Source organism: Labrus mixtus, chromosome 2 (genome assembly GCF_963584025.1).
Source record: "Labrus mixtus chromosome 2, fLabMix1.1, whole genome shotgun sequence".
NCBI lineage: Eukaryota > Metazoa > Chordata > Actinopteri > Labriformes > Labridae > Labrus > Labrus mixtus.
In genome coordinates this window covers 18,115,213-18,128,499 of record NC_083613.1, presented here as the reverse complement: position 1 = coordinate 18,128,499, position 13,287 = coordinate 18,115,213, and the positions used below count along the sequence as shown (strand labels likewise).

At 40.0% G+C, this 13,287-nt stretch overlaps 2 protein-coding genes across 3 annotated transcripts in view; one reads left to right on the top strand and one right to left on the bottom strand.

Annotated features, from left to right (window-relative positions):
- Positions 1-4,224, bottom strand: part of LOC132987158 (voltage-dependent calcium channel gamma-2 subunit-like) — a 65,895-nt gene extending 61,671 nt beyond the window's left edge. The window contains exon 1 of one of the 2 annotated variants that reach the window (XM_061054047.1): positions 2,254-4,224. In XM_061054047.1, the coding sequence (XP_060910030.1) occupies positions 2,254-2,464 (211 nt within the window). In that variant the 5' untranslated portion in view covers positions 2,465-4,224. The remainder of the gene's footprint in view (positions 1-2,253) is intronic. The other variant, XM_061054039.1, reaches the window with a different exon arrangement.
- Positions 1-13,287, top strand: part of LOC132987170 (protein CutA homolog) — a 140,584-nt gene that overhangs the window by 119,728 nt on the left and 7,569 nt on the right. The gene's annotated exons all lie outside the window — the stretch shown is intronic.

Genomic DNA, 13,287 nt, shown 5'->3' with positions numbered 1-13,287 from the left:
ACAGCTAGGTGCTAATTATGACACACATCAACCTATAGAAAGAGTTTTTGACTCAGCAGGGTGTCATTCCACTTAACATACAGTACATGCTATTATTTGATGCATTAACAATTCCTACAACCGCACTCAGACGCTAACATGATCTGATACACTACGTTACCAAAGGAAAGGAAACAATAGGATAGGATACGATGCCATGCTAAACATTCAGCATTCGTTTAGCAGCCTCCAAAAACATAAACAGAAAGTATAGCATTTTGGTAGTAGGTGGGTCGATGTTAGACCATTTTCCCGGTCTTCTCTCATCAAACAACATGTTACTGTAAATAACCAGAGAGCTGATATACTTGCAGTTATCGCTGAAAAAGGCAACTGAATCATGGGAGAAATACCACAAATGCACTGAAACTATGTCATCCTATGAATCAGGTGAATCTGAACTAGGGTGTTCAGTGATTCATGCTGAAGATGGATCACACAGGCCGGGTGTAAGTATCTACGTATGTGTGCCTTTGTCCTCAGCAGTATGTGTGAGTGTGTGTGTGCTTGTATTACTTTTTTTTTTGAGAAACAGAACTGAGGTGGGTTTTGGGCTTAAGTATGGCATGGTGTTAAGGTAAGAATTAAAAACAGGTTGAATTGTAAGGTAACAGTTTTTAGGGGATTAAATGTCTATTTTTAGGATCATGACTTGGACAGGTTTATGTGAGCAAAGTGTCTCTGTTGCAGAGTGGGGAACAAAAATGCTGGTTACTGATTTTGTTTTTAAAAAAGGTCCAAGACACCCCATTCACGCCCCAACTTCATCATGGGCCAATACAAATTTCTGAGTGTTTGGAGACTCTTCAAATATGGTTCTTCTTTAAACAGGCATGAGCCTATTTTTTAAAAGTGGAAACCCTTTTTTTGAAAAAAAACATTTGAATTTGTTACAGACATAAATACGTTCAAACTTTCAGTTCAACCTACAGTCATACAACGTGCTGCATTTGCAGCAAAAGCGCCTGGCATTTTGAGTAGCATGAGCTACTTTTCAAGGAATAAAAAGGTTCTAGCAGCCACTTGTTGCCTGCATTCCCACTTAGGTTTAAAGACCCTCAAACCTTAGAAAAGTGGGTCTGCTGAAGTGTGAAAGAGTCCTCTGATGCAGTAGAATCTCGAGCCAATCACAAATGTTCAGAGCTGCAAGTCTCAACTACAAAAGTCCTATACATTACTTTCAAAAAGTACAACCCTTCTAGCAGGGACCTTTTGGGGTTAAAATGTCTATTTTTAGGAACTGGTTCCCATAGGTCCCCATAGTGGAAACACACAGTCCTTGGGAAAGTTCTTGAATTTGAAATGCAGCTGTGGTTAATCAAACAATACACCAAGAAGATGCAACTAGGTAGCACCACTGAGTTTTCCCCTGAAGACACAATGAGGAGAGCTTGACTCAATGATTATTAAAAAATATCTTAAAATAAATAAATCTAGCTTGTTTTGTAAAACTTTGATGGACAGTTTTGTAATGAGGAATAAGGATTATGGATGTTGTTCCTCAGTTCAAACAGTAGACTTCTACAGGTAGCAGCTAACACTTCCAGGCTAGTACAGGGAGGATTACAGAGATAACATCCCCATATAGACATGGACAAAGAATGTAAAATCAAGACAGATTTGGGAGGTGTGTGATATAATTCTAGTGGACATATACATCAATAGAAGTTCAACCAGCAGCAGACATCTATAGCATTCTGTCTTCTACATGTATACAACCACAATCTCCGTGCAACGACAACACTAACAGGCTGAAAAGTGTTGTAAGTGTGGTAAAGCTGGTCTCTGTTGGGACATTTAAAAAAACAACCTGCACACTGGCCAAAATCAAAACCCTGAACAAGATAGAAAGTCAAACTTTATCAATAACACCCTGTTCAGAAGAAGCTGCATTCATTGTTATACATGTCTGCACAAGTTTTCCAAGCAGATAGATAGATAGATAGATAGATAGATAGATAGATAGATAGATAGATAGATAGATGTGTGTAGGTTACGGAGAGTGAGCATTTTCACGTGTGGAAATGGATCCAGAGTACATACAGAATAGTGTGGGCATGCAAGCGTATGTGTAGGCATGTAAGTGCAAATGCAAGACTTTGTGTATGTGTGTGTGGGCACATAGGGATCGATCTGCCTGTGTGCCTGAGCCCGGTGTGTCGTTGGTGTATCTGTGCATGTATATATGGCCTCAGCAGAACATCTGTGGCTCACCTTCCAGGCAGCAGGTCCTCCAGAGGCCCGAGTGCGTCATCACCTCCTCGTTCTTCTTGCTGGTCTCGTTCTCGTTGTTGCTCTTGATCTTGCAGACTCCGCGCGAGTACAGCCAGTAGTCTGTCCCCACGGCTATGGTCATAAGGCTGAAGGCGGCGAAGGCCCCTACCGTGGTCAGCAGCATCTGAACTCCGCGGTCAAAAACGCCCATGTTGCCGCATTCCACGAAAGGGGAGCCCCCTTTCCTCTTGATGTACAGGAAGTAAATATTTGTGAGTTTGCGTCGCCACGCCAGCTCGGAAAATGGGGGGTGGGCGATGTCGGGCGGACGTCGGTAGCGGGGGGCCGCTGGGGGGGCGGGGGAATTAGGGGAGCTCGGGGGAAATCGTATGGTTGGTTTTGGGGTGGGACAACAAACAGGTGAAAATTAAGAGGAGAGTGTAGGGTTGGCTGTTTGACCCAAAAGACAGGTCAAAAGGTCTTTGGCTAGGAGCTTTGCAAAGTTCTGGTCCTCAGGTGGCAGGAAGTTGCCCTTCTCTTGAAACAAAATCTTGACCTAAAAACACAGGCTTCTTGCAGATCCCACAGGAGCACTGGTCCAGGATCTAGGCCTACTTTGCCTCTAAATGTCAAACTCTGAAAAAGGCCGAAATAATGAGAAGATGGAGGATTTTTCTCTGTTTCTATTTGATCTTTTTTTCAGGCCTGAATTTGGCCTTCTGAGCTGACAAAAGCAGCTGCACGTATTACAATCCTCACAGCTTTGACGGTGATAAATAGAATGATGTGCATGTAGCGCTTGATATTTTTCCCACACAGCCTCCTACTGTCATTTTCAGGCTCACATCAGTACACGGACAAGCACACACATGCATGCAGTGTGAATTAATTCATACAGAAACATGAAGAAACACCAGGTTGTGGGGGGTGGAGGGTGGTTAAGACTAACACAGTTGGCAGCTTGACTTCTTCAAATCAGCCACAAAAAAAAAAGGCAAAATGTAGAAGACCCGAAACAGATGAAAGGATTGAGGGTGAGATCTGACTACCTTGATGTAACACAGTGGAACAGTGAGTTATGGAGGCTCATCTCAGGCATTTCTGAGGAATCACGCTATCACATGTATTCCTATATAGGGAAGAGGATGATGGGAGACAGGCAAGACAGACAGACAGGGCTGAAAATATTGGAAAAAAGGACTAGGTGTAAAAGAACAAATTCAAACCAGCAGAATCAAGCGCTCCCCCAAAATCAAGGAAAGAATGGTAAGAAATGGCAAACAATTAGCCATTACCATGACTGCCATGATAACATTCCTTAAGAGATGAAGGAAATATAAACCAACCAAGGACGATCAACCCCTCTCTTCAAATAAAACGAAAAGTCAAGCCAAAAGGAGCAGGAAAAATTAACTTGTGAAAATCAAACGACAGCCTGCTTAGTTTCCCTTTTCCTAAAATTCTGATCCCCAGTTTCCATATGTGGTCCCTAGACCTTTCTCCGGCGACAGTGGAAATCTGCTATGGGGGGATACAGGCAGCGGTACCGACGGCACACCGCGGAGAGAGGGTCGCATCCAGGCGAAGAGCCCGAGCATCACCGGTCATGCAGCCGGTCGCAGGAACAAGGACGACACGGAGGGTTGGTCGAAGCTCCCCGGAGCGTCAGAGCCTCTTCCCCCAGCATCCACACGATCCTACACGGTTATATCACGGCCACCCCGAGCACAACGGACGCATGTACATACACAGCCGTCTAGTGTCATGACATGAAAATCATCAGAAATCGTAAAAAGCGGTGTTAGTATTTGTTCGCAAAGCTGTCAAGCGTTGGGGATTTTGTGCGCAAATATGTATAAAATGTCAAGCCGAGCAACACATCAATCCTTGGTTTCCGCGTTTTTCTTCTTCGCAGAGCTGAGATAGAAGTGGAGAGAGAAGAGGAGGAGGAGGGGGTGGATGATGGTTAGAAGCAGAGGATGAAAAAAAATCGACACAACGAGGGAGCGAGGAAGAGAGAGAGAGAGAGAGAGAGAGAGGGGAGAGAGGGAGATGTTCCATGCACAGCAGCAGCAGCAGCACTTTACGCAAAAACAAGCGCACTGCAAAAAAGTTATTTTCAACAAGTCAGTTAATCTTAAACTAATCATATGTTGTTTCATTCTTTTGAACAGAAGACACGTGTGGTTTGCTCGAAATAAGAGAACACGTGCTCCATCAACAAGAGTCAAATTTATTGATAATTATTCCGAAATTAAAGCAAAGAGAGGCTACTTTATCAGTATAGCATCTTGCAAACAAAGAAGTTTAAATCATGTAATATAAGGTAAAGACATGCATTGAAACAACGTGAGAACACAGTAAAAAAAAAAGATGAATTCAAATGTTGTAATATTAGATTATAAAATGGAAAAAAACACAAAAAATAACCATTAATTGACAGAAAATAATCTTTATAATACAATTATGTATTTTACATTTAGATAGAGAAGTAGTCAGATATCATTGTAGGATCATATACAGGAATGAAACCGCCTTAGAGTCAGAGTTTTTGAAAAAATAATACTTGTTTATTTGTTGTTTTAAATAAAACTCAAATATTGTCAAGGATGTACCAACCTGCAAAATAAATATTTTCTTTCCAAAGGTCTCACACCACCAGAAACCAAAGTTTGGTGTAAATTTAGAGGACAATGTCTTTTCATTTTTATTTTGGATCGTTGTCAAATTTAAAGTTTTAAATTACTGTATGGTACTTCAGAATGGTATCCCTGTGTATTTTCTTAGCTTTGAATGAAAACATAAACATTCCTTATGCCCACAAACCCTTAAAAGTCTTCAGAAAGTTTGACATCAGTGCAAAACCTTTTCAAATGCAATCTGAATGCAGAGCAAAGAATCTTTATGGGGCAGATATTTTTCAAAGTACAGTTTCCCTCTCTTAGGAATCCAGGCTTAGATCAAATGATTTTTGATGTTGTGTTTTTTAGTGGAGACATACAGGACAAACAGTTATGTTAAAAAAAAACCCAAAAAAAACGTTTGATAATCTGCAGAAGAGTCTTGAAGCATTAAGGCACCACAGCGTGACATTCAACCTCTGACCTCCTCTTTGAAGGTGGGGCTTGAAAAAGACAATTCTCTGACAGGGATCAATAAGGTGTCACTTTATTATCATCAGTTGGTTATTAACAGACTGAGGTGTATTTTAATTTCCTGGCGGGGGTGATAAGAGGTACAGATGATGAAAGGGATGAGCAGCGAGAGTAAAACACCTGACCGAGCAGTGGAGGGCTCGGATGGGTTCAACACAAATAGATAGGTTAGGTTGTAAAGCTCAGTGATCCATGCACTGTATGTTTGACACTGTCGTATGTTTCAGATCCCCTCGCCAAGCAGAGACAGCAGTGATTCTGACAGTGTCACAACTACCGAAATGTGCATTGATTATCAGAAAGCAAGATTTATTCATTATAAGGGCTTTAAAAATGCAAAAAGTAGGCATCAGTGGTCCATTTAGATGGAAATATAGTGCAAGAATCTGAATACATTTAGACCTCTTCTGGATTTGACAGATTTTTTGTAATGTTTTAAACAATATATTTAGATGAATTCTGAAGTTTATGTAAAAAAAATGTTCTTGTGTGTTTTGTTTGTTTGTGTTTCATTAGTCACATCCTGTTCATCCTCACAGGGCACCATGGTTACTGCTGCCTCTTCGTGGTGCTGAAACGGACAGCTCCCTTCACTGCATCCAGGAGCACGGCAACTGTCTCCCTCTTGTGATAGGCTGCTCTGGTGCCACATGGTATGTTCTTGGGGATGGCAGGGATATAGACACAGATGCACACAAACAAACACACAGACATTTAGTGCAGCAGGCTGGCTTTAAGATGTGACTGTTTAGGTTTTATTCTGTACTGAGGCAAATTGGTTAGATAAGTTAGGTTATTGGCAACATTTCGGCCTGTTGTTTTTCATTGATGTATTAGCTTCATCACAACGTGCAGATGTTTCAATTGATTTCTATTTTGGTTCTTCCCTTGGCCTGGTCTCACTCAAAAACAGGCTTCTAAGTGCAGAAAAGATGACTAACCAAAATGTAAAAAAATAAATGTGTTTAAGCATTGACTCTATATAAGAAATGGACATAGCTTCTGTTTAGAAAGGTGGAGCCAATGCAGTAGTGTCTTAAACCTGCATTGTTTCTAATGGCCAACAGGGAGTAACTCCATTTGTTGCAGTGAAATTCAGATTGTGTGAAACGAGACAGGAAAATGAGCCTTATTCACTGGCTTCATTACATCAGTGAACATTATTGCATGTATTTTAATGATAAATCCCCAAAAGGTCTGCAGTTGAAAAAAAAACATTTTAATATTAAACAGGATTAGATCCGTTTAGTTTGCAGCAATTCCCCACAACAAATAAAAAGAAATGAAAGGTTTCAATGGTAGAGTAAAGTGCCAAACTACCTCTGAAAGAGTGGCCACAATGCTACGATGGATCTTTGAAATGTTTGCCCCTCTTTTCTATTTCCCTCTCTAATACTAAGAATATAAATAAAAAGTAGTCCTCTGAAGGATACCTGCTGTGTCTGTGCAAAATGAACTGCTCCTCAACTGCTGCTGCTAGTGCGTTTACTATATGGACTGCATGAGCTGAGGGGTATCACAATCTCACCAGAAAGATTACATACTGAAGAAACATATAGATTGTGTCAGATTAGATCACATGTGATGTTTCAGATGCATGCAGCTCACATCCTAAACATGCAGCATTAGCTGTGGGCTAGACAGCACAGTACATATTCATACAACACTGTAGGTACAAAAGTTCACATTTTTCACAGTTATCTCTTGCTAATGTTTCTAGACTATGATATCAATTCAGCTTAAAGATACAAAGCAACCAATGCTGCTGGCCTGTTGGCTCAAACAATCATCCATCCAGTAATGTATTTTGCAGTGTTCTAGCATCTTGAAAATACAGCGAGTTGCCTGTCGGGGATGCTTTAATTAAATGTCAAAACTTCAAACTTTGAAAGGCCATAACTGCTGCAGCAGTAGTCTGATCTTGTTGTAATGAGAGAGGCTGTGTCTTGTCACAGATTGGCCTGGAGCTTCTAGTATGTAATGACATGACACCATATTGTCTCTGGCTTCCATAGGTTTCGTAGGTGCTGTCCATGCATACATGTTTAACATGCATCCAACAGTATCACACTGTGCATTGTGTGCTTTCTTTGTGGTTACTGAGAATTCACCCTTACAATCGATTCTTATTAATGCAACGTTAAACCCTACAATAAAACAGCATTTTTGATAGTGTACAAATGGACTCTTTCACTGAGTAAGGTCCATGAGAGAGTGAATATGTATCTGCAGCCAGGAGATGGCAAGCCTAATGTAGTGTGATGGCTGGAAACACCTAGCTGAACCAAGAGATAAAAGTTATGATACATTGAGGCGCTGTTTCAAATGTCTTTCAGTCTTTCATTTAAGCTAAGCTAATCAGCTGCTGGCTGTAGCTTTCTGCAGAACTGAAAAATAATTGTGTTCTTGAGTCATATGATATCTGACTTTTGGTAAAAATATTTTTTACATCACAAACTCAATGCACTGATTAATTTGTGCCTTTTACATTCATGGTGTAACAAGTGATTCAGGGGTAGAAGTCGTTTGGCCTTAAACCGTTTTTTTTTTTGAGTCAGACGAGACCACATTTGGGTGAATACACCTTGGTACACCTTAATACTAAAGGTGGCTTCTCAACAATCATGCCCTTAAACATGCCATTATTAGTCAGTGTTTGTTCCCCCGAAATGGGAAATTAAACTCTTCAGGAAAACGTTTCTTAAGGTAGAAAATCGTGTGAGAAGAAGGCTTATTTTTTCATAGAGTGCTTTACAATCAGACCCCTGCTGGCCATAGGAAGGCATGCCAGTTTAAGGCTATTGTGCATTTGCTCCACTTTTTTAAAACTCGAGTCCACATTTACTTCCTGAATAGAGTCTTGGAAAGTTATGAAATTTCCAAACTGCTGCCAGAGCAGGTTGGACAAAACATAAAGTGAAGTTGTGTTGTAGGTCTCCTTTCCACAGTAAATGTCTATTTTTATCAATGACCAGAGTCTTTGGTTTATATTAATCCAGTCTTAGTCTTAGTTGGCTAAACTGATTCAAAAGTCCACCACAAAAGTGACAGAATTTAAGAGTATATATTGTTTTGTGTATGTTTTGGAAATGTCCGTTTGCTACCTGCAGGAGGATCCTGTCTTTAAGGTGTTTGTTCAAAAAGATTATTCTAAAGTCAGCATTTTATGTCAGGAGTTGTTATTTGTGAGTGTTGAGATAAAGGCACAGAGAGATATTGCTCCATCAATCATTCTGAGGGGAGGGGTTTAACTTCTTTTAAGTAAGCATGACCTCATTCAGTGAAATCTTTCAGCCTAATAACATTTCATACACTGAGTGAATTAGAGACAAAACTAAATCTGAAGATTCAAATGGAAATGGAATGATGAATCTGAACCGTTTCCAACTAAGAGATACATAAGAGGAAACTGCAGATAGAGTGGGAGGAAGAAAGTAAGAGAAAAAGATGAAGAGGAATGGAAACAGAGAAGAAAAGAGAGAGGCAGGGAGTGAACAGTCTACCATGTTGGCTGCCCTCCCTCCCTCCTCCTCTGGGGTCTAGAGGACATGTTTAACATTCTACTCTGCTCCTCCTCCTCTCATCCAGCCACAGCCTCCAGTCCCTGCTGCACTCTGGTTACTGATGGCCAGAGACGAGAGGAGAGGTGCAGAAAATCCCTTAATCATGACCAGCACCCCGTTGTTGCTGCATTGTTGTTGCTGTGTCTTATATGGCCATTCTGCACACGCCTTAGGCCGATGAAAAACGTGCAGTTTGTCTGTTGTGTTCAACCTATAGGGACTTCTACCTCTTTATTGATGCCTATATGTGGCCTACATACACATAATCACCAGTCCATCAAATCTCCATATAAAAAACTGACATATCTATGCCAACATACATGAATGTGATCACTCTTTCAGATAAACATATAAATCTATTAATTGTCAAAATGTAATTTTAAGGATCAAGCCTAATTAGTCACTTTTGCAATATATTGACTTTTTAAAATCCTAATGTTAATAAATTGTTAATGAAACTCTTTAAAAAAGGATTTCCTTTGCTATTTTGACCTTCATCTAACCCAAACTATAGTTTTGTGTACCTTTAATGGGTGCTCTGTTGTAAAAAAAAAAGCTGAACACAGAAACTGTAGAAAGTTGGCAACACCTTCAATGCTAATTACCTTTCAAAGTCTGAATCGTATACACTGTTAAAGTTGTAAGTATGTTGTTGGGACAAATAAAACACCAGGTATGCAGACCGTAAATCACAACAGAGAGTGACATAGAGCTGATTTTAAAAAGGAGACATTACGTGTGCAAGACTGTTTGTCAAAGCATGAATAGATCCTCAAATCCATAAACAGATCTGCAGATATTTGACCGATTTGTAAATGTAAACATATTAATAGATTGCTTAAAGGTCTCTGTCCAAAATGACACGAGTATACAGTATAGGGCCATTGCCATTTTGCAGTCTTTGTCCGAATTATGATAGAGCATTACCCTACAGTAGACTCTTTGTAACCCACTATGCATTGTGAAAATGATTGTATGACTGGTGCTTACTTCTCAAACAATATATACCATTATGCTTTGACCCCCAGCTCGCTGTACATTTTCAGTTGTGTGACAGCAATGACGTCGTTATCGTAATCTAGGGGGATAACGGAAGTGGTTGAAGTTGTTTTTTTTTTTATTGTGTCGATGAGTTCACTATATTGTCTACTACAGAGAACTCCCTATGCAAGGAGCAGAGAGAGTTAAAAATCCAAACAAGTCACAAGTTGGAACTGTGGCAGGCCTCTTCATCACCTGTTATCACTTTTGCAACACGATGATCCCCTGTGGCTTACTTTTGTCTGCTCAGCCTCGCTGGTGACTCGTCGGCATGAATTGAGGAGTCATTTGAATCAAGCAGCTCCTTGAAAGAATGTGTTTGAGGATGTACTGGCGAACGCATAAGCATGTGCCGAAGAAACTGATAGGATATATGATGTTCAAACACAAGGTGATGAACAGGACAGAATGCGGAGACACGTACACGAGAGATTTTATACACATCTGATTTTGGTTGTTGCTGCTCCCTTTTCTCCCTCTCTCTTCCGTTTTTAATTCTTTTGTTGTTTTCTCTCTTTTTCACTTTAGTTTTCCTTCTTATCCTTATAATTCTTATCTTTCTGTAACATTAACAAACACTTTTCCATCCCCCTTTTTCTTCCCTCCTTCTCTCTCTTCTCCCCCTCGTTGCCTGAGGGTGATCCAGGGTGTCCTGTTCCTTTTGCTCTCATCCTGAAGCTTCCAGTCTGCCTGAATGCCTCTGTGTTACCTGCTGCAACCTGGCCTACTTCGGAGGTTCCTCCCCTGCTCGGCTCCAGTGCCACCAGCAAAGTCACAGCCAGACAGGAAAGAGGTGGTGGGCTGGTGAATTTGCGTTGTGGGGGGAGGGAGAGAGCAGATAAAAGAGGAGCAGGGGAAGAAAAGTGTAGCGCTTTGAATATATTTTTAAGAGCACTTCATGGGGCATTCACATTGTGTCAGGGCTCCATAGAGGACAAACTGGTTTATTTATTGCTGTCAGTGGGAGAACAATGGAAAATTCCCTGCCAGACATATAAAAAGAGGTGCATGCTTTTGTTCACAGGTTTTGCCATATTTGATCAGCCTCTGTAGCAATGAAACAACACCAAAAGGAGGCCTTTTAGAATAGATGCGGTCACATCTGTTCATCCAGCTGTTCTTAGATTTCTTAGAGTTTCAATCAGGAGAGACTTAATTGAGAATGAACAATTATTTATTTAACAATGAATGTGCAACAATTTAGATTTGAATGTGCAAAGTCTTTGGGGGATTAGACTCCATCGTGACGACTTCATGTACTCGGAAGGGTAATGAGGCCGACAGCAGGATAGGAGACCCCCCCCCTATGGAGTCTAGACACTGGTGGTGGTGAAGATGAATGGAGGCTGTGATAAGGAGTGGGTTTCCGAGCCTGTATCTGGACCCTGCTGAGATGGAATGGAGGTGACTGGGGCGGTGGTGGGTTAAAGCGGTTGCCCTGAAAAGACAGAAGGGCTGCGGAAGACAGAGAACTGTTTTAGCCTTTTGGATGATTGGATGACAGAGGTTGTGCACAGGTCTGGTTGGTTGATCACTTAAAGAATAAACGCCCATTAACAGCTGATCACCAGAGCAGGGAGACAGAGGAAGTAGTAGGGGGAGTGGTTTAAGTTGAAGTGAAAGGATGAATGAATGAGTGAAAGAATATAACCAGTCTTCCTGTCTGAACTTACGCTGAGCTCCATTTGTAGAAGAAACATTCCTTTTTGATGTTGTGCTTTTAGACTCTCACGCTTTAATTTCATGTAAGGGAGCTCAGCATAAGTTCAAGCAGTTATATTCTCTCACACAATTTATTCAGTTTCTTCATTCAACTTAGCCACTCTCTCTCTACCACTTCCTCCGTCTCCCTGCTGTGGTGATCAGCTGATTTGTGACGTTTACTCTTTAAGTATTGTTCCAACCCGAATCTTCCACAACCTCTCTCAACCAATCATCGTGCCGTGGTCACATTTTAAAACCTGTTCTCTCTCTTCCACAGTCAGATTGTCATTTCAGTGTGATCGCTGCGACTCTCCTCCGTCCCAGTCACCTCCATTCCATTCCAGAGACATTTATTTCCTATATTGTTAAATAAATACGTGTTCAATCTTAATTAAGTCTCTCCTGATTTAAATATACAATGGAGGATTTCAGTGGAATCATTTAAATATAATGTTCAAGTTTATTTTTACGACATTAGGATAGATACCCTCAACAAATGAAAAGGTGAATACTGAATTAAAGGCGTCGGAGTGTGTGTTGAACTTGTTCAATTCTGTTTATAATGTTGTTGTTTTTTTTACATGCATGTGTTGAAGCTTTAATTGAAGTCTTAAAGTTGTTTGGCTGACCCCATCAGAATATTTTATTTTTAAATTGTTTGCAAAAGCTCAAACAGCAGCATGCTCACCGCACTTATATGAGAGAATGGCAAATACGGTGTTTTAAAAGAAGATATGAAAGCTCAAACACACACACACATTCTGTAAATTCACTGATAACTCCTGTAAATGTACAATTTTGAGTTTGGTTTTAAAAGTGTTTTCAGTTTTTAATACATTATTTTCTAGTTATTGTGCATGCAAAAATACAATGTTTTAACAGGAAAGTACAAGACCAGGCAGTTTCATTGAGTTACAAAAACCTGAAAGATTTTTGATTTTAATGTATTTTGACATTTTACACAATAGTAAATACAGTAGTTCTGTAAAATGACTGCTTTATACTGTAAATGTAAGTGTCTTTAGTTTATATAATTCATTGTCTTTTTATACACTATTTCCCAGGTATTCTACAAGAAAAATGTTTCAAGATAATTTACAAGGCATTCATGGAGAATAATACACAATGCCCTAAATGAACAGATATTACTGTAACCTGAAAGATAGTGGTTCTTTATGTATTTTGACATTATAGGTATATAAACATAAAATGGATTCAATTATAAATTAATCATAGTTTACTGGTATTTAATGAAATGTGACTGTACATTTTGATCTGTATTTTTACAGTTAATTATATGTCATTTTGCAGTATAGGTTTTGTTACTGTAATTTGACCGTATCCATGTGGAAACTTTACCGCCAGACTTTTACAGTTTTTTTTTTTACAGTGCAGGTTTCAGTTTAGAAAGTTTTTTTTTTTCCCCACGGTTGTTCTTTCAGTGCATCTACACTAAAAGGAGTGCAGTTTTTCCTGTTCAAATTTGTCTGACCTGACCTGCTTTCAGGGTTAATTTGCATTAAATAAATAATACATGAACACACTCTAGGCCTGAATGTGTAGAGAAGCTC